Source organism: Homalodisca vitripennis, chromosome 2 (genome assembly GCF_021130785.1).
Source record: "Homalodisca vitripennis isolate AUS2020 chromosome 2, UT_GWSS_2.1, whole genome shotgun sequence".
Lineage (NCBI taxonomy): Eukaryota > Metazoa > Arthropoda > Insecta > Hemiptera > Cicadellidae > Homalodisca > Homalodisca vitripennis.
Window position 1 is genome coordinate 143,910,947 of NC_060208.1, and position 27,172 is coordinate 143,938,118.

The 27,172-nt window shown below is 32.7% G+C and overlaps 2 protein-coding genes across 2 annotated transcripts in view; one reads left to right on the forward strand and one right to left on the reverse strand.

The window, feature by feature from the left end:
- The window catches only part of LOC124354832 (FAST kinase domain-containing protein 5, mitochondrial), a 28,177-nt gene extending 20,406 nt beyond the window's left edge, over positions 1-7,771 (reverse strand). Inside the window, exon 1 of the mRNA XM_046805581.1 lies at positions 6,604-7,771. Within this exon, the coding sequence (XP_046661537.1) occupies positions 6,604-7,385 (782 nt within the window). The 5' untranslated portion in view covers positions 7,386-7,771. The remainder of the gene's footprint in view (positions 1-6,603) is intronic.
- Positions 7,772-12,843: 5,072 nt separating this feature from the next.
- Positions 12,844-23,655, forward strand: LOC124354833 (cyclin-dependent kinases regulatory subunit). Its single transcript, XM_046805583.1, has 3 exons — positions 12,844-13,068; positions 16,553-16,680; positions 22,603-23,655. Exons 1-3 carry the CDS (start codon positions 13,010-13,012, stop codon positions 22,647-22,649), a joined length of 234 nt encoding a protein of 77 aa, XP_046661539.1. The 5' UTR covers positions 12,844-13,009; the 3' UTR covers positions 22,650-23,655.
- Positions 23,656-27,172: the final 3,517 nt, after the last annotated feature.

The window sequence follows — 27,172 nt, forward strand, 5'->3', positions numbered from 1 at the left end:
AGAGAATGAAACGTTAGAAGAGTTCTTCAACACAAACTTTAATGAGGCTTTAAATTTATGTCCTCTCCTTTCTGTGGATGTTGACTGTACAGAACACCAAGAGAACACAAAAGCAATAGACACTTCAGTATTACCCCAACCTACAGTAGAACACTTACCCTTAGTAAAAGCAAGGAGAGAAAACTATACTGTCCCAAAGACCGACACTAACTCTGCTCTTGTGATATCGCCCACACAGGCACCCTCACAATCCAGGCAACATACATCAAACCAGCAATCTTTTTTAGACAAACTCAAGATGAAGGACACGAGGTCATAGTTGAATCAACAATAAGGTCCACACAGAATCAAAATAAACTACAAAAACTCACCATAGCTCACCATAATATTGATGGCCTTCAAAACAAAATTGACAGATTGACTCATTTTTTGCACAACTCTAACCCAGACTTAATAATTCTCACAGAACATGGTCTAAGTAGAGAAAAACTGGAAAACACGAGAATCCTTGGCTTCAGTCTCATAGGTGGTTTTGCCAGACAGCGGCACCGAAAAGGTGGAGTGGCTGTATTTGCGAACTTAAAACTGGAAAACAAAATAGCAGTAACATCTATATCAAGAACTACATCAGAACTTATATGCGAAAGTATTCTTCTGAAAATTGAGCTTAAACAAAAATTTCTTCACCTACTAAGCGTATACAAGCCACCTTGCAGCAACTTGGAAAACGCAATAAACTTTTTATCATCGGAACTAGACAAAATCGTAAACATAAATGACCCGATACTGGTGATGGGAGATGTAAATGTTGACAACCTGGTTGACAGTTGCGACAAAAGAACTCTGGATGAAATGCTCCTTAGCTACGGCTTGAGAAGGCTTCAACTACCTCCAACCAGAATAACTAGTCATAGTCGGACCTCTATAGATTTTGTCTGTACAAACACCGGAGAAACACTAATAACTACTAGAGTGCAAAAAACAGGTCTCTCGGACCACGCTGCACAGCTATGTACTATCATCACCGATATGACAAAGCAAACACTGAACCAATCACAGAGAAGACAATTCACTACACGAACAGTGCAGGAACTGAAGCTCAATCTTCAAGCACAAGATTGGTCACAAGTCATACTTACTGAGGACGCGGAAGCTGCATACAAAGCATTCAATGGAATCCTTCAATCTGCTATGAACATAGCGTGCCCTCTCAAGATAATAAAGAATAGAAGAAATTTCACCAAAAATATTTGGGACAGCGAAAGTCAGACTCTAAAAATGCTGTACTTGGAGGCCCTGAACAGAGAACTCATCACTGGTCACCCTGATGATAAAAAAGAAACAGCTCGAAGGAAAAAAACTTACGATCAAAAACTCAAAACACTTCGAAAACAGTGCAACTCAGCTTATATAGACAGGTCTGACAACAAATCAAAAGCCATGTGGAGAGTTATAAATAATGAAAGAAAAGAAAAATCAACCAAAAATCAACTGGAATGTTTGAGAATAAACGAAGACATCTCGGATTCTCCAAAGGTCATTGCCAACCATTTGAATAACTTCTTTGCTACAACCGCTGACAGAACACTTAACAAAAATGGAAATAGATCAACACCAACATCTACAATAGAACTAAATAACCTGCTCCAAATTCCAAAATTAAATTTTTTTTGAAACAGATGAACTAGAAATTGAAACAATAATTGACTCGTTAAAACCAAAAACATCAACAGGTGAGGATGAGATCTCCTCCAAACTAATTAAACAATGCAAACACGAAATCATCATCCCACTGACAATAGTTGTCAATAAATCACTCTCCCAAGGAACATTTCCCAGTGATCTGAAACTCTCAAGAATTTACCCAAAGTATAAAAGCGGAGCAGCAAATGAAGCCACCAGTTACAGGCCAATCTCTCTCATATCAACATTTTCTAAAATTTTGGAACATGTAGTACGAAGTAGACTTCTGGGACATCTCAAACAGCATAATCTCCTTACATCTAGACAACATGGCTTTGTGAAAGACAGATCCACCTCAACAGCAATAGCCCAACTAATAGAAGCCATAATAGACAAACTGGAAAAAGGACAGATCGCCTCAAGTATATTGTTGGACTTCAGTAAGGCATTCGACTGTCTGGATCACAAACTTATCCTACAAAAGCTGCAGTATCTGGGAGTCACTAACAAGGAACTAGACTGGTTCAAGAGCTATTTAAGCAACAGGAAGCAGGTAGTCGAAATCACTCATATGGAAAACAATACTGTGAAGAAAGTAAAATCCGAACAACTATCAGTGAGCAGAGGAGTACCTCAAGGCTCCATACTCGGACCTGTTTTGTACATTCTAGTAACTAATGACTTCTCAGACTATCTTAAGGACTACTGCAAAATAGTAATGTACGCTGATGACACAGCTCTGATTTTAGCAAATAAGGACAAGGACCAACTCGACATAGACTCTTTTATTGCATATAACCAGGCAAAACAATACTGCTGTCTCAACGATCTGGTTTTAAATGACTCGAAGACACAGCAATTAATTTTCACAGCTAGACCAAACAACTTCCATGGCGTCCCAGAAATAACAACAATAGAAACAGGAAAATACCTTGGAATAATCTTAGATCAAAATCTCTCTTGGGAACCCCATATAAACCAACTCTGTCACAAACTTAACAGCAGCCTATATGCAGTACGGAGAATGAAACAAATCAGCAGCACCCGAGTAGCTTTAACAGCTTACTACTCCCTGTTAGAATCTCACCTGAGATATGGTCTGATCGTCTGGGGAAGCACGACAATCGCAAACCTTCAACGGGTACTTATTATCCAAAAAAGTGCTATTAGGATTCTAAAAGAACTAGGACCACTAGTCTCGTGTCGAGCTGCCTTCAGGGAGTTGGGAATCTTGACTGTGGTAAACATCTACATCCAAGAAACAATCCTCTTTGCAATAAGAACAGGCCAAGCAAGAACTGGTGACAACCATCCCTACAGCACCAGAAACAGGAGCAACTTCCTCCTCAATCAGCACCATCTGAGCTTGTTTGAGAAAAAACCGTCGTACAGAGGAGCGCTGTTTTTCAACAAACTGCCCGAATCCTTGAGGAAGCTTCCAGAGAAGAACTTCAAATCTTCCTTAAAATGCTGGCTTCTGGAGCATCCACACTACACCGTACAAGAGTTCACCCAATGGAGAACCAGCATCTTGTAATAACAGACACTGAATTGAACACAAATTGTAACACTAACACAAGTGACCTTTGCTCTGTTCTCTATGAATATGTGCAATAAAATAAATAAATAAAATAAAAATAAAAAATCACTAATCCATCAATAATGAAAATATCTATTTAAATGCAAAATCACAAAACAAAAACTAAAAATTCAAAAAAATTAAGTCAATGGAACCATATTTTGTGAGATTCCTTCATAATAAAAAATTCCTTCGCTGAAAACAGCTAGACTTGTTATTACACATTATATACACGGGCTAAAAATAAGCTCTCTTCAGCCATACATATATAATTTAATAGAATATGTAAAATAGAAGATGAAAGATCTGCATTCCTAACACTAATCACATATTTCATATGAACTAGTAGTGTGAATTATAACATCGCTGTCCTAATGATGGTGCATGACTAGTGTTGCAGTGAATGTGTTTAAACAATAAAACCCAAATTAATTTCAAATTAAATCAACATAAGGCTGCAGTATAATAAGCAGCCACCAACATAATCGGATTATGATTATCAAATGATTCAAACCATCAATATTTATGATTACCCATACAACTGAAAGCAAAATGTCAAAAGACTAAAAATAAAATGTTGGACCACAGGATATAAACCTGTGTTATAGATCTCATGTTCAGATGCGCGATCTTGCAACACCCTTCTGCAGTCACTCTGAATGATGTAAAATCAGCAATGAATGAAATAAATTCAAGAGCAGCAGGAATTGATAAAATATCCATACAAATGATTAAAGCAGTGAGCCCTTATGCTTTAGGTGCCATTACGCATCTGATAAATGAGTCCCTGACTGAAGGATTGCTTCCTCAGAGATGGAAAGAAAGTATAGTTTTTCAATTTTGCCTGCAATGTCAAAAATTCTGGAGAAAATAGAAACTCGACAACTGATGAAACACATGTATAATGAGAATATTTTACCAAAAACTCAATCTGGTTTCAGACACAACCACGGTACTTGCACTGCCTTGACAAATTTGTTTTGCGATTTGATTGATGCTAAAGACAGCGGAAAGTATAGTTCAGTTGTCAATCTGGATTATTCGCAGGCTTTCGACTCAATAAGTCATAGGATGTTGCTGGCTAATGGTTTTGGTGTAAATGCTATTGAGTGGGTGAAGTCTTATATTGGAGGAAGCCAGGTAACAAAGATTGAGAATGAGACATCTGCCTCTCTAGTCAGAAGGCGAGGTATACCTCAGGGAAGTTGTCTTGGTCCTGTACTGTTTAATCTGTACACTTCTGACTTCCCTACGTGTATCAAACATTGTACGGCACATTTGTACGCCAATGACTGCCAGCTGCACTCGGCCTATGATCTTGGTTCAGTGCCTGAGGCCTTTACCCATATAAACTCAGACCTTTAAAACATCAGTAGGCCTAAATGGTCTGTTGACAATGGGTTCAGGCTCAATATAGGTAAGTGCACTGACCTTCATGTCATCCCACAAAATCTGGTACGGGCCTTGACGAATAGAGGTGTGGGGATCCCTCTTGATGGTGAGTTTTGGCAGTGTGTGAGCAGGTCAAAACTCTCAGCATTTTGCTTGATAGCGACCTTACTCTGATCATGTCACTCATGCTATCCAGTGTGCTCTTGGCATATTAAGAGGCCTGTACAGATTCAGAAGTCTGCTGCTGGAATTCGCCAAGCTTCAGCTTATGCATTCGATGGTCTTTTCTGTCATTTTACTACTGCTATCCTGCTTACGGTAACAGCATCTCGCGGAATGATGTCGATCGCATTCAGAGACTTCAAAACTCTGCTATACGTTTCATTTTCAATTTGAGACGATTTGATCACATATCCCCCTTTCGGGATGCTGCTAAGTTGCTGCCACTGGGATCCGTCTGCAGGATGCTGACGTGCTGCATGGTCCACAAAATCCTATCACACAAGGTACCACGGTACCTGAGTGAGCAGTTGTTGTCCCAGGAGGAGGTCTCGCAACGTAGCACCAGCTATCTGCTAAATTTTCGTAGAGTCAGATATGAAGTCGGAAGAAGGAGTTTCTCTTACTTCAGCCCTAAGTTGTGCAATGACCTCCTCCATGGTACAACATTTTTCATTATATGCATAGTACCAAATTTTATGCATAGTACCAAATTTAGAAAGTTAAAAAAGTCTTCTCAAGATCATTTTTAAATACGTCATGTTTGTTCTTACTTTTCTTTTGATTTTCACCTTTAATTCTAGTTTTCATCTTGTTAATACAAAATCGACAATTTGTATATTCATTGCCATTGTGCCTTTCGTCACTAGCCTTCTCCTACCTAAACGAAATAACAGCTGGTAATGAGGTCACTAGTCTAAATAAAGAAAGCTGGCAATGATTGTTTATGAATATCTATAGGTCAAATGGCATATTCAATAGTATTAATATTTAAGATCGATAATCATAATATGATTGTGTTAGTGGCCGCTAATTATACTGTAGCCCAACTTAGCCTTAAAACATCCTAATCAACTTCTAACTATAAATTCAGACTGTGTTACAACATTTTTAATATATTACACGGGTAGAGTACGATAAGTGGACCCGGTGTTTTATATTGATTAGTACAATCATCGATACTTAATATTCATTTATCGAATACGGGTTTATAAATCATATCAACATATCTATAGTCATAATCACAATCATATTTTAAATTAAAATAACTAGTATAATGCACATAGTAATAATCTTATAAATAATAGGCCTAAGTTAAATGAGCTCTAACAATCAAACAAACGATTAGAACTGGAAATAGGAAAAACTCATAAATAATAATGAAATGATAACAACATAAAAACATTTATAACAGGAAATACGAAATATGTGTTATTATTTATATTTCTCCAGTTTGTAGGAATAATTTTTCAACCGTTTTTGAGAAATTATTGAAGCATCTTGTCTAGGAAACCCTACTAGTCTTCTGCACAAATACTCACAGAGATGATCTGCAAGCAAGTCAGCTGATATGCCACTTTATAAACTTCGTTTCACGGTCCTCCGCGAGCTTTCGACTGTCTGTTACTATCTATAAAAGAAAATGTGTTTATTACATGAAAAAGTGGTTATAGGGGATAAAAGTCAATTATTCAAAAACCAATATCGGTTAGTGGTATCGAAAGTTATAATTGACTAATATCGTTTGTCAATATCGATATAAAACACTGGGTCCGCTTATCGTACCCTACCCTATTACACTAAAGTCCAATTGAATAGAAGCAGTAAACTAACAATAAATCATTTCTTAAAAGAGAGAACTAACCGTCATTCTGTTCATGATCTATCTAAGATTGAATGTGTCTAGCCTATATATAATAATGAAATATAAATACGGCTAGTATACTTACTCATCACATTTCCTTGATATTTTATTTAATCCCTTATATACAAAGTTGGAGAGTCTAATCAATTTTATCTTATACCATAAATCCATCATGAATAGCATTTTGTCAACAGTCCAATCCAAATACCTATCATGGCACACATGGTCAAGGGCTTTCCAAATTTGGAGATAATTATGCATTTTTACATGGTCTGACGGAGGCCAAAACTGAACTGCCACTAAGCTATCTATTAGTTGATCTTCTGTAAATGTAGAACACTTTTTAACAAACGCAGTCACTAATTTATCAAATCTTTCATCATCAACAGAAACTTTCAATTTTGAGGACGAATACACTGCAAGTGATATGAAACTAACAACTATATCATAGGGAGACTTATTCTCCCAATCTGCAACACCCACAATATCTTCAAAGTCTTTGTCAGTAATTGTATACCTCTCAATAAAGCTGGCATCTAACTTAAATATTGTACCCGAATATGCATTTAAACTCTCTAGAACTTGATGATGGAATTCTGATTCTGATTCAACAAACGTTTTTGATACGTTTTCATTATTATTTTCACTTTGACCTGAAGTAATTATTTCACTCTTTATGGAACTGGCGAAATGGGTTGAACTAAATGATCTATGTACATATTGTTCTTTCTGTTTGTACATTTTGCATTGTGTAAACAAGCAGTAGTTTGATTTATGTTCAAATTCATGTAAACACTTCTTATAATTTCGCTTCAAGAAAGCCACCGGTGAAATAAATAGTCTTGAGTTCAATTTGGAGCACAACATTGTTACTAACAGGTAGGGTTAGGAATCACTGAGATAAGGCATGGTAATATAAAATTGTGATTTCAATCAAAGGATTAATTATCGTAGTTAGTCGTAGATGTCTAACTTAGACAAATTGATTTCAGTTATTATCAATTAAAGTTAAAATGTTTCAAGGTCACTAACGACATAACCTAATTTCTCAGAATTTAAATTTAAAGACAATCATCAACACCAGCACAACACAACATTACAGAGATGGCGATTATAAATATTAGAATTGAACTGTCTGCTGGTAGAGTGAAAGAAAAGGGAAATAAAATTTACATCTGTTGATTTTGTTTCTGGCTTTTTAACATGGAGAAAAAGTTAATAACAGGAACGATACCGATGCTTCTATTCTGGGTAAAGGTTTTTTTTATTCCAGTGAATTAAATAAAAGTTATTTGAAAAACATATCAAGTATTTTCACTATGTTTTAATGAAATAAACAATCACAATCTAATGTATTAAAACATTACAAGATTAAAAATATAATTGTTAATTGTTTAACGCCAATGTTTTTAAATTTTTAATAAATGGGATTATATATTAAATAAAAAATGTTATACACATTATATTATCGTAATGTGTATTGTGTCTACTTTAACCTTTATTACTTTTCTCTAATTTTAATTTCGTAAACGCGAATACGTAGGTGTAAAAGATTGGATCACGAGTTAGGATTGGTATATAAGATGTAAAAAAACTACACTAAAATTGGCACTATTCAACATCAATCTATATTGCAGAATTGTATACAATAATGAAGCGCGGAGCAGTTAAAACACAGAACTACTCTACAGTCTTCTCTTATCTCAACTAGATCCGCAAAGGACATGAGTGTAACCTGGAAAAGAAAAATTTAAAAAAGGGCTTCCCGTTTCAATAGCTTAAATTAATTACCACTAAATAAGCCTTACCTTTACAATGGATGCTTGGACACATAAGTATCAAAGGATGTTACTGATACAATTGCTAAGCAAGCTAGTAATGATATGAATTTTGACGCTTTATAATTATGATGTGCAGGTTGAGAACTGGACACTTTTGCAACGAACCATGATTACATCAGTTAAATCTTTTGGATAGACCTAATTGAGAAAAATATATGAACGATGTTGAGGAGTCAATTGATCGTATATTCAAACAGAATTCAAACAATCATTTTTGGGTAAATAAGGGAAACTAGTTGGTATGTTCCCATAATATAAAATAATTAATCTACCTCTCAACCACTCACTAGAAATCAAGTATTACATTAGTCTAAAGTAAATATTCAACAACTTCTTAACAATAACACAATTAAACGTCATGAAGTAATTTAATATGACCCTAATTAAACTTTACATCTAATTCGATCGATGAAATATACTTACCCAAATCTACGGATTTTCATGTTCTAATATTGAATTAGTTGAATTTGATAAATATTAAGGTTTATATTTAGATCAACATCTTAAATTGGATCACCATATTGACTACTTGTCATATAAATTCAGAAAGGTAAATCATGCAATTTATAATTTGAAGCAGTATGTTAAAAGTGAACACCTAATACGAATATACACATCATGGTTTGAAAGTATGATGAGATATGAATAATCTATTATGGAGGATTATACCCCTCAATTACCAGGCCCGTGGTTATGAGCTAAAGGGAATGCACTTCGAATAATGTTTACTATAAAAAGAAATGAAAGAGTAAGTTACATTTTCAACCAGTTTAAAATATTGACATTTAATCAGGTTTATCATTATTGACAAATTGCATATTTACAAATATATAAACCCGTTCAGAGAAATAATGGGAACAACTAGCTGTGCTCAGTATATGCAACTGGAAATTCCTTTTTACACCAAAGAGATGAGTAGACATCAGTTTATTTCTTCAGGTCCAAAATGATTCAATAACTTGATTTTAACCTATGAAATGAAATGATTTTCGAGAAAAAAAATAAGGTCAAAATGAAAACACTTGAACTTATTAGAAACACATAAGTACAACTTGTCATAATTATTACACTACTTAGTATATACAAATAACTTGGCTAACGATGATTACTTTTTGTTATTGCTGGCATTTTATTCTATTTATTTACATTATAGTTACTTTTTTTATTATTTAATTGTTGCATAGTATTTATTTGTTACGTAGTATTTGTATACTATCGTTTTTATATTATGGTATTGATTATTTGTTATTTTATATTTATTTAATTTATTTAGTATATTAGGATATTTATTTAATATAATTCACAAATGTATCTGTAAAGTCGTTATTTTGTTAAGTTTAAAAAGACACAACACTATTAAAAATATTCTCTTCAGACACCATGGCCACGGATTGCAATAATAAATGTGTTGAAGATATTGCCTCTCCCTAAGGCTTTGGTTTCCTAGACGCGTAATAGATACGCTGCGGCTTGTACCTCGGTGGGAAACGCAGCCGCCGTCTAGTGATTTCCTTGACTGCGTAGAATACACAAGGTTGTGGCCCTCAAGGATTGTTTAGTTATAGTAGCAAACATGTTAATTTATAATGTAAAAAATATAATTATATGAACAACTTACCTGATTTATTTGTCAGGATGACTAAACTTCCATAATATTTTGTTAGAAGAGACCAATTACAGGTCTCTCTCAAAGGTTTGCATACTGATTCAATCAACTCTTCGTCGTCATTGTTTGAGAATTTTACCTTCTCGGCGACATTTCCCTTAAATTCTAATTGTGATATTGCACAATACATGTCTGTTATGCAGCGTATCTCAGAGTTGACTGCTCTGAAAGCAGTAAGCCAAATACGCAGCTATTGATGCGCGCGCACTTGATACCTTGCCTGGGAAACCGCTTATACAAAACACACAAAATAAGAAAAGTGTGCTGCGTCTTAGATACGCATACGCAGCGCATCTATTACGCGTCTAGGAAACCACAGCCTTTAGTTCATTTTATCGTTATAGGACTTTTCTGATTCAAAATGTATAAAATGATAAACTTGTTATAATTATTATATTAGTGTTACTGTTCCCTTTACTTCTATTTGTATTTTTCATAGTTAATTTACCGCTATAGACCTTCCTAGTGTTGAGTTCTAGAATTGTTATTACTGGCATGGCAAACATATAGTTTTTTATTGTTTTCAAATGTCAATTTTCTGCTCACAATTGTTGTATATAATGGTCAAGTTGAAAATAGTGTTATGTTTGTGAAATTTCGTTTTTTTTTCTTTTTTCTATTGGGTTGAAAATTAATGGTGGTAAAAGAAAGAAATGGACTGCTGCTGGACTGCAAAATGTTTCATTACTTGTAAACATGTTATTGTCAACTACTTTTCCCGCACGTGCTCACACTAAAGAAGTCTGCTCATCCATTTCAGATGTTGTCAATAAAGAGGCTAATTATTTTACTTTCAGAGTATTCTAGTTCTTGGATATTCAATTTTAATTAGTGATCTGTAATAAAGTTAATTTTAGGAACAAACTTTGAGAGACGTATACACCGACTAGTGGTACACTGATTTTTGTCAACTTTTGTACTGTACAATTTTATGTCTCCAAGTCCAACGAGTAATATTGATAATATTGCAATTCGTAAGATTTCCACCAGTTTGCATTTCTCTTATAAAGTAGTGGTTAAACTTGTAAGTGATTTGTGTATAATTGGAAGTTGCAGTAGAGTTTGGTTAGTAACGTCATCAGAGTTGTGCAGTAAGAATGTAAGCCAATGACAGATTCTTGTGGAAGTCAATGAGTGATCCCCATCTCACCTGCTTTTCACGAACACTGATACACTGGCAACGTCCCGAAATATATGATTACTTAATACTAAAATCTTGCAGAGAAACCATTTTTACTAAGTTTAATAAGGATAATAAAATAATAAACACAGCCAAGAACCTTTGAAAAATGAAAAGTACGAGTTGATTGATTGTCTGAAAGTGGTGCTGTCTGTGGCTGGATGGAGAACTAAATTAGAATGTGACACAATGTAATACCTGTAAAAATAGTGAAAACTGCAATCCATTCAAGATAATTTGATAGAGGGAGTTCTAAGGAATTTCTTGGAGAGAGTATTTAAATACCAATGGAAAATTTCAAGTAATCAGCAACTTATTAATAATCGTTAGGAGTGAAGAGAGTGTTTTATGAATCTTGTGAAAATTGATTCGGCTCCAATTGAATTACTGGTAATTTTCTTGATAATCTCTAACACATTACCGGGGCGAAATAAAACAAAAAATCAGGTTTGTCTAGCAGTTTCAAGCACAGAGACGTATTTTAAGACTCCGAGTTGATTCTGGAATTTCAACAAAAAAGTTGTTGATAGGATTTAGGTCAGAAGAAAGGTATAATAAAAAGTTTCTGTCCAGTCTGTATGAGGAATGTTAAAATCACCAAGCATGAAAACATGCTTGGAATTATTAGCAAAAATTCATCATCAAGTGTTACCTCTAATACGACCTATGCTTAAGCCGATCGATCTATTGGTATATAATACCCTCACAAGAGTAATTATCTTTATTTTTAAACACGAGGTAGATAAACAAGCATTCAGAGAAGACGAGTCAATTAATCGCAGTTAATATTATTGACGGCTATTTGCATCACTCCTCCACCTCTACCATTTCCTCTCACTTTCAAATCTCTATCTTTTATGAGTACTACATCGTTAAATAATACCAGTCTAAAGTTGAGATACATGGCTACATATTAGTTTCGGAGAAAATAAGTTTGCCTCTAAAATACAAAACTTAGGAAAAATATGTATTTTTTAAATTGTACAAGTCCTTTAATGGTTTATACATTAGGATAGTTAAACATTGCACAACCTTACGTGTTTTTAACAATTAAACTATTAGGTAGATAGTTGCAATACTGAACTGAAGTTTGTTTTATGAATACTTTAAATCACAATTTCACTCTTCCCTCCTTTTCTCTTCGTTCATGTTCATTTGACAATGTTGGGAAATGTCAGATTTAACAGTATACAGTTGTTTTTATAATTTATTTCCCTTATAAAGATTTACATAGTCATTTTAGTAGCCCATATGATTATTTTTTTATATTAAAACATGCTTATTATGGTCAATATTTACTGTCCACGGACTCGATTAGGAATAATTCATGTTACAAATTCTATTGTTACGTTATATGAATGATTTATTATTATAGAGATCTGCATAATAATGCCAACAATTAATGAATTTTTGATTAAAATTTTGATCAATGAATGAAATTGAAACTGAGATATTAAAAAAGGATATTCACACATTATTGATAATTTGTTTGACAAATAAGACATTTTTTAATACTACAACAGTTATAGTATAGCTAAATAGACGAATGTAATATAGATTTTTTTCATATTTTACTCTAAGGTCTTATTAGTTTACGCGGGAAGCAGGTGTCTTGTGTTCAATTTGTACGTCTTTGACTTTGGTTCAATTCTGTTTCCGAATTCGGTTTGGAAGTTTCCACGGGATTCTGTTTAGGCTTTACTTTTTGTTGTGCTTTGTGAATTGTTTCGTTTCAAAGAAATTGTTGAGATATAATTTCCTATTTTTATTTTGTGTGAGCATTTATCTTTTGGAAGTTCCGAAAATGTCTGCAAAAAATATTTACTACTCAGACAAGTATAATGATGATCAGTACGAATACAGGTTAGTAGATATATAGTAACCTGACATGTATGTGTTTTTATACCTGTTTTTACGTGTTATTTATTATGCTATATCGAAATTAACAGTTAATTCTATATATAAATACTATCAAAATAATATTTAATCGTTGACAGATTATATAGAAGCCGTTAGTAGGCCAAGAACACCTTAGGCTATTCTACAGTATAAAATACTGGGTTAAATTTTTTGTGTAGACTAGTTTTAATATTTGGCTTTATTACTGTTACAATACATAGACTACTGCAGCTACTGTGGATTAGGCCTAATTTTTTGTAGGAATTTTGTAAAACATTTTAATATAAATTTTGGGGTAGATTTAAGCGGGCGTACACTCGTTATTCGATTGTTATTATCAAATGGTTCGATTGTATTTATCCGAAGGGGGTAGGGTACGATAAACGTACTTGGTTTTTTTTTTATACCGAAATTGGCAAACAATATTAGATATTACTTAATCATAACAATCGATATAATCAATTGATACTGACTAATTATTTTGAACAATTAACTTAAATAATCTATATCAACAGCTGTAGATACTTTCAAATAATACATGTAAGGTAATATTTCAATTTTACGTAAGTAACATTTGATTATTAAAAATGACAGTCAATTTTAGAAAACTAAACGACATTGCTTTGAAAGATGATAAGACATGTTTTTCGTGGCTTCAACATGTTGGACACGCACTTAAAAACCCATTATGTGAAATTTGTGGGAAAGAAACAACTGTAACTGTGAGAGGAGCAAATATGATCGTCTTCAGTGTTCCTAATTTTGAGTATAATAATTTTTTTGATCACTGTAAATATTAAATCCATATTTTAATTTAAAACATATGATTGTTATTGAGATTTATTTTAGATTAGATTATTATAGATACTGATTACATTCTTCGATATAAAAAACCGGGTTCACTTATCGTATCCTACCCATCCGAAGGAATAATCGATATTACAATTTATTTAACTTAGCATATGATTTCAACTTATTGGTTATAGCTAGTAATTTTAATGTAAACTATAAACAACAAAAAGTAACTAATATTTTGAGAATTTGAAAATATATTAGGAAAATATGTGAGATAATTCTCACAAGTGACGAGATTTGTTTAAGTGGCTTCAACATGTGGGTTTGACTCCTGGTAACACATGGGAAGAATTCTTTCCTGCATTTCAGAAAAGTGATTACTCATTGATATCAATCTGAGTAATATAAGCAAGTTATATTTATTGTAAGGTTTCTTTTATATCTAAGTCTAGGTCATAGTTTGGTTTTGTTGTTTTGTAAAGTTATAGTTAAATTTATGTTTTTAAAATTGTAATGTATGACTCTTCTTGTTACGATAATTTATTAAAATTCTTATTGAGTACAATAATTGTTATATATTGATGTCAGATAATATATTGAATTGTTTGATAATTTCTGATCGATATTTTCCTGACCTCCAATCACGTGCCAGATTGTCGAACTTCTGTTAAGTCAAATTGCGTTGTATGATTTAGTATGTGATCCAAGATGTGTTATTTTTACAGTAGGCCTATATTTTGTATTTTCATCATTTGAAATTGGCCACTCTAAAATAGTTTAGTATTTTCTAAACTGGGAGAGAATGGCACAGAAACGATGCATATCTGTTATAAAGAATGCTGATTTTATCATTCTTAATTGAAGAAATTATAATTACTTTATTTTATTGATTTAATGGGTTGCACACCTTCCAAACAAATTTAGTTAAATGACTGTGCCCTCAAGGGGCAATGGAGGGACCGATTCGAGGATGCTAACTAGCTGGTGTGGTTGGATCCTCCCTCCAAAATAAAGCCAATTCTTCTTTCTCTGTAGCTCACAAATTTATTCTGATTTGTTCTAACGTTACTGTTATAAATTGTTAATCTACTACCATGAAAATAATCTAGACAAGAATATTACTTAAATAAGGTTAGAACATGGACAGTTAACATTATTGTTAGACTAAGACATATTTTTTCAGATAACTATCAAAATACTTTTGTTGTTAAAATGAATAGAAGCATTACAATAAAAAAACAACAAATGACTTATCCGAATGAAAAAAAGAAACACAACAGTCTTAAGTTATATTGTCACACAATATGGATGTTGTCAAAGTAAACTGCATATTTAAGAGCTAAATTGGCATTCAATCCCAATTAAAACATCGTTGTTTAACGAGTTCAATGGATGAGATTTGGATTACATCAATAGTAATGTTTCTCATACTGATTGTTGGTGTTGTCTTGTACAAGTTACTGAACCATCAAAATTCATTACTTTGTTGTCAGTAGGCTATTTTATCTACTGCCGATAGTGGAAGTAATAATGGTGATTTACAATCGGAAAAAAATTTGTTATGTCAGTATGTTATTAACTGAATCCACAGTTTCTTTTTTATGTTCATGAACAGATATTTTCTTTTTCTTCAGATAATTCTTCCCCTTTAATATTGTATTAAGGAGTATTTTCAATTCCATATTAAATTTTAATGTTAATTAGTAAATATTAAATGTATCTAATGTTCCCTTAACAACATGTGATAGTATGTTGCAATTTGTGTTATTAAAATTGCCATTTATGTTATTGGGTGCCTTCTAGTATATACTGACCACACAATAGCCGGTTTAAATTAATCATATGAATTTGATTTTTTTGTTTACTTTCATTTATAAAATTTATCCAAACCTATTTTTCAAATTCTTTGCAAACCATTAAAATGATAGTATACACTGTAAGTTAATAAATCCCAGGTGCACCAAAGGCCCTTGAGGCTTAAGTGCATGGCAATAGGCGGCCCCATAGAAGAAGAAGCTACTAAATAAAAATTGTTTTAAAATATTGGAATGTAGAATCTTTTTTCTATAAAGCTATGATTTCTAGGCACAACTGCGTAGTGTATAGTTTGAAAAATCATGTATTTTTATCCAAAGAGTCACCATTTAGAAGTAAAAATTTTATAGGAGGATATATTATGTATCTAAACATTAGGAAGTAGAAAACATTGGTTACTGATACAATTTACTGTGTGGACCAATATAAACATTCTTATTTCAGTATTGATACATGCTATCTTTAAATTTGGTACACATTTATGTTTTTATGGTGAGTATGAGAAATGTGCTGTATATTTTCATAACAAAATGAAAATTTAATACGTTATGTGCTTAAAGAAACATATTTCTGATTTTTGTACAAACCATATATTTGATAATGTAACCAATTGGCATGATATGCCATAAGCATGAAAATTCTGAAGAGAATGGTACAAATTTTAGCTCTTTAAATTAAATAGTTTTTCAAATGGTAAATTTAAAAAATCATGAACTCAGAAATAGCATTGTTAACGTAATTTACTGCGGTAAATAAATGATCTTTCTCTGAAACCTGAAGGTCAAGGCCATTGGTTGAATTGATCTTTCACTTGTTAACCATACTTTTATGCTTTCAGGCATGTAGTGCTGCCCAAGGAGATGGTGAAGCTTGTACCAAAGACACACCTGATGACAGAGGAAGAATGGCGAAGTATTGGCGTACAGCAGAGTAAAGGTTGGATCCATTACATGACCCACCAGCCTGGTCAGTGTTCCATTTCAACCACTTTGTTAGGTAGATCTTAGATAAATGACAATAGCAGAATTTAATTTCAATCAACATTGAATCACTAAAAGTACTTGCTCTGCTGGGACTCGAACCCGGATTTCTCACTTGCCGGGTGAATGTGCTACCATTGCTGTGTGTGTGTGTGTGTGTGTGTGCGCGCGTGCGTGTGCGTGCATGTGTGTGTGTGCGTGTTCTATCTTCACTTAATATACTGCTAATATCAGTGGCCAATGTGATCTAGTTCACCCTGTATACCCTAGAGACAGTTATGTATGTTCATATCAAAGCACCGGAAATGAAAGGGAGTTTTGCACAGACGTACCACTATAACACAGATAAAGCAAGCAACTACTACCTGTCAGTGCACAAGCGTACTTCAACTGAGAAAAGTTCAAGTACACCGGTTCTAAGCTATGGAATGCATTACCAGAGGAGTTGAAGAAGACACTTTGGACACAGCCTCAACCTGGCTATAGAATCAACCATTTTACTCACTGAAAGAATTTTAGTAATCAAAGGCCAAAGAGATCCAAAATTAAAGCTTTTAGTATTGTATTTTTTAACTCTATCACTGAACTTAAACTTGAAGTATTTTCCGAAACTTGGGAAAACTTACAAATATGATATGTTACTGGGTTAAGACAAATGCCACAACTTTATTATCACTATTGTGCAATTTCAATAAATGAGGAATCGTTTGTTTTAGAATAAAATTTATAAAATTTTTGATAGAGGAAGTAGTTTGTAATAAATTCATCATTAAAGATTTTAACAAGCTGCCGTTTTGAATTTTGTTGACTAAAAATTTTAAATTTCTTTAAAATTAACGATCTTTACTGATTAGCATGTATACTGATTAAATTTTAACTTTCTACCTTTAATGGTTGTTTAGAAAAAATGTCAATGTAAAAACACAAACAGATGGACAGACAGAAAACAACGCATTTTAGGACATACATTTATAGGAATTTTTTGGTTTGTCTTGACCCCAGGAACAACCTCCTGAAGTTTGTTGTTGTATTTCAATTACATCCTGTATATTATAAATGCGAAAGTGTTTGGATGTTTAAATTACACGAATTCAGTGGGGAGATGTTGATGACATTTGGCATGTACATTACTTATATATCAGAATCAAACATAGACATATTTTAATTCCAAAATACCATTCACAAATACTCTTAGAAATAATTCAAAGAAATTGTATTTACTTTTAAGATAGGCAATTTTTTACAGCAGAGTTACTGAACTTAACGTGCCATGCAGTGTTCCCGTATTTTGTATTTGCATGAATAAATATCAGCTGTCATAGTCCGACGCAATTATTAATGACAAGCAGTATTATTTAATTTTTATTTTACAATTCAAACTAATTATTAAATTCTGGACCTTTATTTAATGAACAATGTATTGTAAATATTTACATTTAGGGTACTCGACATTGGTTTCCTTTGATGTTGTGGGACGACATATTTACAGAAGCTGAAGGGACGAATACTAGGGTAATGGACACTAACAGATTCAACAAAACACTTGCTCTATGACTATAATTGGAGGAAGCAAACGAGCATAGTGAGCCTGTGAATATAGCCAAAGGAATCACAAAGCAATACACCAGATATTAAATATATTTTTAAATGACAGAAAATCATCAAGGGAACATTGTGTCCATTCCTTACCGATGAGGGATTATTTAATATATAAATATTGATATAATTCCTGGACCGAAACAAGGAAATAGGATGATGTAGCGAACAGAGATGGGGAACAAGAGCATATACTGTATTGTATCAGATGTACAGATATTAATACCTTCGAAAATGAATACCAGTTGTAAACAATTAGGTAGCTAGCTGGATGGCCCGCATAGTAGGCATATATTTCCTTTTAGGCAATTGAACCAATCATAAGTTTTGAATAAATTGGAATAATTTGAAAGTTTCATATGTTTGCATGTATGCTCGTTTAGATTTATTTTCCACAAATTATCTTAAAAACCGTTTGACATACAGTTACAAAGATATAGCATCAATATAGGTCTAACGGAATGTTAGGATTTTTCGCTCTATCCCTTATACTCCCAAGTGGAATACAGCACTAGAAGTGAACACTTTATGTTGGTATTATGCTTCTCAGAACAAAGTATCTATGTATATACCTTTAAAATTTGTCTCACAGATTATATTGGTAAAATAATTATTATTAACAGTAAGAATAACTAATTGTTTATTGATATTGTTCACTAAACTTCTGAAAGGCCCACTATCTGCACATGTGATTCAACACAATCAAAAAATAATTTCAAAAATTGCTACAACCTGATAGGAGTTTATCATTTAGAATGAAATCTTAATCCCATTTTAAATGTGACAAATGTAAGGAATGTTAAAAATTGCACATAAGCCAATTTAAAAATCTAGGCAACCAGACAGTCTTGATCCAGCAACCAGATAAGATGAATCCTTTTAAAACTGTATTTGTCTAATGAAAATTACGAATATTCTACATAACAGCAGATAGCAAATTAGTTCGTTATGATATTCATTGCTTGTTTTTAATTCTTCACTGGATAAATTTGGGTTATTTTCGCTAATCTTTTTGAAATTACTTTCTTGATATTGGACAGATGACAACTGTTACAATGTAAGTATGTATTGAAATGTGTTATTGTTATTTATGTTGATTTTAGTGTTGAAATATTTTATTTTCAATAAAAAAGATCCATAAAACTCAGAAAACCTTACTATAAGTCCAACCTCACTACCAATATATAGGCTTATATATGTTGTTTATCATGGAAAAGGAGCAATCTCAGACTTAATAAATAAAAAATTATAATAATTGTTTCTAACCAGAAGTGTTTCTACAAGCGCAAAACTTGAAATAAGAGCAACTCATAATTTCGCTTTACCTATGATTGTCTTAACCATGAACACTGAAAAATATGTATATGTGGTATATGCCTGCAATCATTCCAAAATATGGTAGGTCTCCATCATATTACATCATAAGTACTTTCACTAAACAATCTATACAGATTTCAACTTAGGGTTCCTCAACATTGGTCTAAAATAGTTGAAGTATTAGTTATTATATCGCTAGTTATGAGTCATGTAATGTTGCAGAGAAATTGCATGCAAAGCAGCGGGTAATACTGGTTGTTTATAGTTTATATTGTGTATACATATGCCCGTAAATATAAAGAATTAATTTTTTTACACTTGTAATAGCTACAAGACCCACAATCCAATGAAACTTTAGAACCAATTTGCCTTTAAAATGTATGTGTGAGAATTTGCTTTATACAGTAGGACCTTGATATATCGAACCTCAAGAGGATTTACAAAACTTCGATATATCAAGAATTTCGATATAATGAGGTTCGATATATCAAGGCTGTTTGGGGCAGACTTCGATATATAGAGGTTTACAACTGTTGTTGTATTATTCATTATATCAAGGTTAACTCTGACAGACTTCGATATATAAAGGTCCACACCCACTACAATAATACAGTACAATTAAGAATCGTACATTACTTTATCGGGAAATGTGAATAAGAAATTATAACAAGTACACCATACATAAATTTAAATTTATTAATTTTTTAACTAAACGTATAGAGTAATATTATTACATAAATATGAATATGAAATACTGTAACGTCTTAAAAAGTTATGTTGTACAGTGTAAATACACAAGTCTGAAATACGGTTCTACTGTACTGTATTTTAAATGTTTAAAATGCTGCTGTAATGTAGGCTTACGTACATTTTATAATGAGTTTGCAAAACTTATTTACTGTTGTTAAAAAAAATCTGAAATTGTAGTTTGTCTACCTGTGAAAGTCACTTTGTCCAATGCGTCGTCTAAAATGGATAAAGACTGGATTATTTTGTCATCCATAGACGTCTTCTTTTGGAGGAAACTTCGCAATGTGTTGATGGCACACCGGGCATCGCGAAGGGTGGGGTCAGGCGTTTCGACTTCGTTGTCGTCATCATCCTCGCCGTCCTCGACTACACTGTCTTCTACACTCGTATCCTTGGAAACAGATGCAATAATGTCTGCATCGCTTAATTGGCCGCAAGTAGAAAGCTCGTCATCCACAAAGTCTTCGAAAGACAGCCCTTCCAAAGTAAGGGCCTGAGTCACTTGTCTCCACAGTACAGGACTAGCAAGTTCACCGTTATCCGTTTCAACAATTGAACAGTCTTCTACAACACTTTCCTCTTCTTCATCAACTTGCTGTTTAAAGCCACTTTTCTTGAAGCAGTTCTTTATAGTATTTTCGGTAACATTGTTCCACGCCTTAGAAGCCATCCACATTGCATCAAGTATGCTTATTTTTGTAGGGTTCTTGTCCTTGAGGTCACGAAGGAAGAGGCGTGCAACTTCCTTCCGGTAATGAACTTTAAAGTTCTTAATTATTCCTTGATCCAATGGCTGTAGCTTGGATGTGGTGTTTGGAGGTAAGAACTCGATTTTTACGTTTTTCATTTTTGGGATGTCACCGTGAGCAGTAGCGTTGTCAATAAACAAGAGTATTTTTTTCCTCTTTTTCTTCATTTGTCTGTCCAAGTCCGTTAGCCATTTCTCAAAAACCCCTGAGTTCATCCATGACTTTTTGTTTGATGTGTAGTCCATTGGAAAGCTTTGAACCCCTTTGAAACACCTTGGATTTTTAGATTTTCCTATCATCAATGGTTTAAGCTTCACAGTGCCAATTTGATTTGTTCCAAGCAGCAATGTAACTCTTTGTTTACTATTCTTACCTCCGTGGCAAGTGTCACCTTTAAAAGTTAAAGTTTTGTCAGGAAGACACTGGTAAAAAAGACCTGTTTCGTCTGCATTAAAAATATTGTCAGGTTTGTATCCCTTGACAAGATCAGGCAGTTTTTGCGACCATTCTGTGCAAACATTGTCATCGACACTCGCACTTTCGCCAGTCACCTTTTTGAAAATCACTTAATTTCTTTTTTTAAAGTTGGAGCCAACCGTTGCTTGCTCGAAAGTCAGGTTTATTTAATTGCGCAGCAAACTGTGCTGCTTTTTCTTTTAAAATTGGGCCACTTACAGGAAGGTTTTTATCACGGCACTGTTTTAACCACTAATAAACACTTTCATCTACGTCCTTGAATTCGGGTCCTTTTATTCTCTTGCACGAAGTTCCTTGGCGTTCATATTTTTCTCTATTTTTCAATATGGTCGAGAGAGTATTCGCTGGTATACCAAACTCCTTTGCAATGTCACTTTTTTTCTTATTCCCGGCGTCCACAGTCTCTATAAGTTTAACTTTATCTTGATAAGATAAAGTTTTCCGTTTTGCCATCGCACTTTTAAACAAAACAGTGTCACAGTTGAAAATCTGCCACGCACAATAATTCACTAAGATAACCTCAACTCGCACTAATCACGGTAACGTCCAAATTAAACTGAGGGTGGAGTGGTGTCGGCGTCTACAGAAAACAAAGGAGTGTCGGTGGTAGGGGTTTCAAGTCTCGACATGAAAAATGCGGTACCTGCTCTACTTTGATGGTTGTTCGTTTGCACAACACGACAATACAGTACTAAAGTTCGTTTCGTTGATAAACTGAAACTTCGATATGTTGAGGTAATTATAAGAAAACTTCGATATATAGAGGTAAAAAATAGGCAAAGTTATTGGCGAAAATTCGATATATTGAGGTTATTTACTTGAAATCTTCGATATGTAGAGGTAAAATTAGCATTGAAGTAAATGGGACATTCAAGGGGAATGACAAAACTTCGATTTATCGAGGAATTCGGTATATTGAGGTTCGATATATCAAGGTCCTACTGTAGATTTAAACACTTTTGTTTCTCTAGACACATTTTTTTCCATACTTGTCATTGATCTATGTTTTCTTTTTACAGAGCCCCATATTTTGCTGTTCAAGAGGCCTCTTCCGAAGGACGACTAGATTTTCATTAAGGAATTTGTACATAACAAAAATCTGTTTGAACTAAGTTATAAAATATGTGATCGACAAAATCTCATATTGTTGGATAACCAGGAATAGTAATTTCATAATGTATTTTTTATTGTATTAGTGAGTCATTATATTCAGTTGCTGTTCTCTTCAGCTTTTACTATAAGATCTTCTTCACTGTTCCTTTTCATTAAAATGTGATCTATGGTGCCTTTCATTCGAGTAGTTTAGGTAAGTAATAGCTTTGATAGTATTTACCACTCTACTACGTTTGGTTTTCTTGAACTAACGATTTCATCTATCACACACCTGCATCTATTGTGCATTGTTTGTTATATTATTATTTACATTGATTTAAATTCTTGTTTCATATATAGACTTGTGGTACTGTACTTCCATTTTTAATAAAAAATGTTAACTTCCTTTTGTAGTTTGATATAGATGTAAAAGAGAAACACGTGCTGTGTTATTTCATTTTAAGATTTGAAAAAAGAAATATTACATCTACAAAATAATATTTACATCACAGACTGGTACAACTTTCAAGAAGGATTAACCGAATTGCAAGTAAAAAAACCGTAACTGTGGACCAAAATGAGCACACATTTATTTTTAGCTGTTCAAATTAAGTTTAGTATTTTTTATGTGTAAAATAATATTAGTCTCAACATAATTTTAGTAACATTTAACTGCTCAAATACATAATTTTTATATTGTGCACCGTGATATTCTTTAGCATATAATATTTATCTATAATAAATCTAAATTAGGCTTACTGAAAAGTATTGAAGTTTTTACCTCGAAAAATTAGTTTTTAACCTAGTATAATGTTTAAAGTAACAGTAATGTATAATTATCAGTGTAAGTAAATTAAAGCTTTTCCACACTTAATTGTTTAGCTGTATATATTTTCCTAAAACGTGTTTCTTGACTAAGTGTCATATTTTTATATGTTTGTAGTGAGGTTTTGATTTTTGTAAATAAAAATTCATTTATATTTAGTTGTATATTTCTACCCTAAAGTGAATCTACCTATTTAAAATTTCTGAACTCAACGTGTGTTTTAAATTTGCCTTGAAAGGTTATCTGTTTGATTTATGTAGAAGTTACACAGTCTTGTTTGCTATTATTTTTGTATTTCAATAAATAACATGATAAAAATTGAAGTTTATTCAGAACAATATTTTTTCAACGATGACTAAGCCTGTTCAAGTACAGTATTTATATAATACAAAGAAAGTCCGCCATACCAAATGTCGTGTAATAGGTTTTGCTGATATTTTAAAACAATTTCTAATCTAAAACTCATTTAATTCTTGAGATGTCCTGCATGCAGGTAGATAGACAGACGATCATACAGAAAAGAAATTGCCACAAAAATTACGTTTAGCCCAATTCCAGACGTACTCCATCTTAGAACAGATTCTTATCTTTGTAGAAATGAAGTCTTATGCAAAATTTTAAAGTCTATGAATGAAATCTTTCATGAAATATCTTGCTACATGATACATTTAATTTTTTGTTCATTAAGTGAGGTTCCATAGCAATGTTAAAATTAAGAAAGTTCCGGTGAGCTTCGGATGGTACTAAAATACGAGAGTGTGCTGAAATCAAATCTTGTCACTGACTTTTAAAATTGAATTTCCACTCAATTATACTTTAGTTTTACTCTATGAATACAAATTTCACATAATAAAATTAAAAAAAAATTTCTCATGTGATTGTTTGCAAATTTATTTGTTCTTCTATTTTCTCATTGCTATCATCATTACCCATAAGACCAATTTAAAAACATTAGCTAACGCTCAGCAAAATCCCATAGAGTGACATGCATCACAGGGTGTCTACCAGTCATGGAAGGAACCGAAAATGCACGAATTATAATCAAGTCACCAAAATTCTTGTGTTTAAAATATCAGTTTTTAGGCATAATGATAATAACTAGTGATATGCTGAAGCCAGGTCTTTACTATAATCGAATTAAATTTGTCACTTCATTAATTATCAGCTGATTGACAGTAGAAATATTATCGATCTTACGTTTTTGCCTACTTTATGTTTGAAAAATCGTAAATAAATAATCTTATTAACGAATCATCTAAGTATTGAAAATAATATTTTGTTTGGAATTAGTATTTTCTATATGTATGTTCGTGCATCGATTCTGCTGTGTATAGTTCTGGATGACAGGTGATCAGCAGTACCCAAAGTATCATTCGCTTTGTTTATAAAAAAGCATTAATAAATTAACAAATGATTGTGCTTTTGTAAATAATGTTAAGCTTTGTTTGTTTTTGTCTCGATTTTGCCACACAAAATATTCTTGATATTTTACAAATATTGCTATTTATTAAAATTGCTTAGGCTGCTCAACAGTATACACACAGTAAGATAAGATTATTTTTTGACTGAGCATTAGCAAAACCTATCATTTGTGGAGTTGGAAAATTTTCTGTTCTGTCTGTCTACATGCTTTCTCGAAAACAAAATGACTTATAGTTGAACATGAACTTTCATTTCTATATGAGCAACACTGAGATTGATGATTATGCATGTTGCTCTATGGGATTTGATACAAGAGTAGCAAATATCTTTACATTGGTCATATTGGTAACTATGATAGCAACATGAAAATAACAGAATAAAGTTGTAAATCAGTTTGACTGGAATCATATGAGATTTTTTACACTAACACATGTAGCTTATTTATGTAGTACGAAGAAAAATAAGAGTAGAAAATTAATTAGTTAATTAAAAATGTTGTGAAAAGATTAAATTTCAGCATACTTTTGATTGTAGTAACCTCTCTGTCTCACTGGAACTTTTATTATTTAACCACTGCTATGAAACCTAACTCAATGAACAAAAATGTGAATGTATCACGTGGAAGGATATCTTGAGAAACATAATCTGTAGACTTTAAATTTTGCATGAAACTTAATTTTTATATAGACAAGAAGTAGTTTTATTATGGTAAATGTCCAAACATGGAATTTAGCTGATCGTCATTAAAGCCTATCATTCAGTTGGTTGACACAATTTCACTTTTGCCTGCTGGGAGGGATGTAAAAATGTTTTTTGTATAATGTATGTCTGTCTATGTGATAGGAAGGACTTTTCTAGAATGAGATGAGCTATAGGGTTAAAATTTTGCTTTCAACCTTAGTGGAGTTATGCTATAAATGGTGTTGCATACTCCTAACTTGTTTTAGGAAAAGTTAAGTATTCAATAATGTAGCCTACAATATTTAAAATTTAGATCTTAACTTACTGAAAAAGTAACTATCCCCCAATATAACAATTCCCAATACACATTCGAAAGCTGACACAACAGCACTGATTACAGTTTTGCCAAATTCATTGTTTAAAGAAAAATAGAGTGGTCAAGGTCATTGTAAGGAAAATAAAGCCTCCATCCCTCTCTCAACTATTTCCCGCACATTTCTCACATTCCTTGCTTGCAAAGCTTACAGTTACAAAACATTTTATCGTTTGTTCCAAGCCGGATATGACAGGTTTTACTGTACTAGGTTTGCTGTGACGGTAGTTTTATCCCTGTCATAAAGTTTTTGAGAAGAGTAGAGAAAATCTAGGATTTTATGTAATAGTATGAGGTATCAAATTTTATAATCTTTGTATAATCGTTTTGGCTTATGTAAAAATATAGGCTAACTTTGTGACAATAAAGCTTTGAAAGGAAGCATATGGAGATCATCCTGTGTTTGGGAGAGGATCTGTAGTTTCACCCTTAGAGTATCCACAACATGTTTTGCATTGGTTCAGAACACCCTTATATTATGTTTATAGAGAATACATCACCATCATTTTGGAAAGAGTAATGGAATACTGATTTCCTCCATGTCATTGATTTGCTTTATCAAGACTTAGTTAGTTTGATAATCAACAATGAAAGGATTCTATGGATGGGGATACCTGGAAAGAAACTTGGACTAATGAGTGAGTAAGTATGTGTATAAATTGGTTTCTTAGTCTAAACATCTTAAATGCATAAGTGTATTATTTTGATTAGAAAAAATATACGGTAGTTTGGTTTGAAATTCCGCCTTTTAGTATGTTATAACACTTTAAATTTTTGAAGTGTAAAATTTGTTCCCATTTAAGTTTTTCTTATGGTTGTTAATAATATTTTTTTAAAGTTTTATTGTTTTTATTTAAGCTTTATTGTAATAATGATCCATAACGTCCATAGTTCACCTCATTAAATTGTAATTTTATTAATTTTTATTCTTTACTATTTGAGCACCATACAGTGTGTATATTGGTCAATCTATTTGAGATTATTAACAACATTTTTCAGTTATTTATTTAATTATTACCAATCCATACAGATGAATTGGCAATGTTCACCTGTTTGATAGTTAGGAGGGTGAATTGGCATTACTTTAATATTTTCTTGTATAGCTAACAGTATAGACTATAAAATGACTGCTAACACAGATCCCACTCTTGTGTTGTCTGGGGGTAGCAAGTTCAAGAGGTCACTTATCTTTATA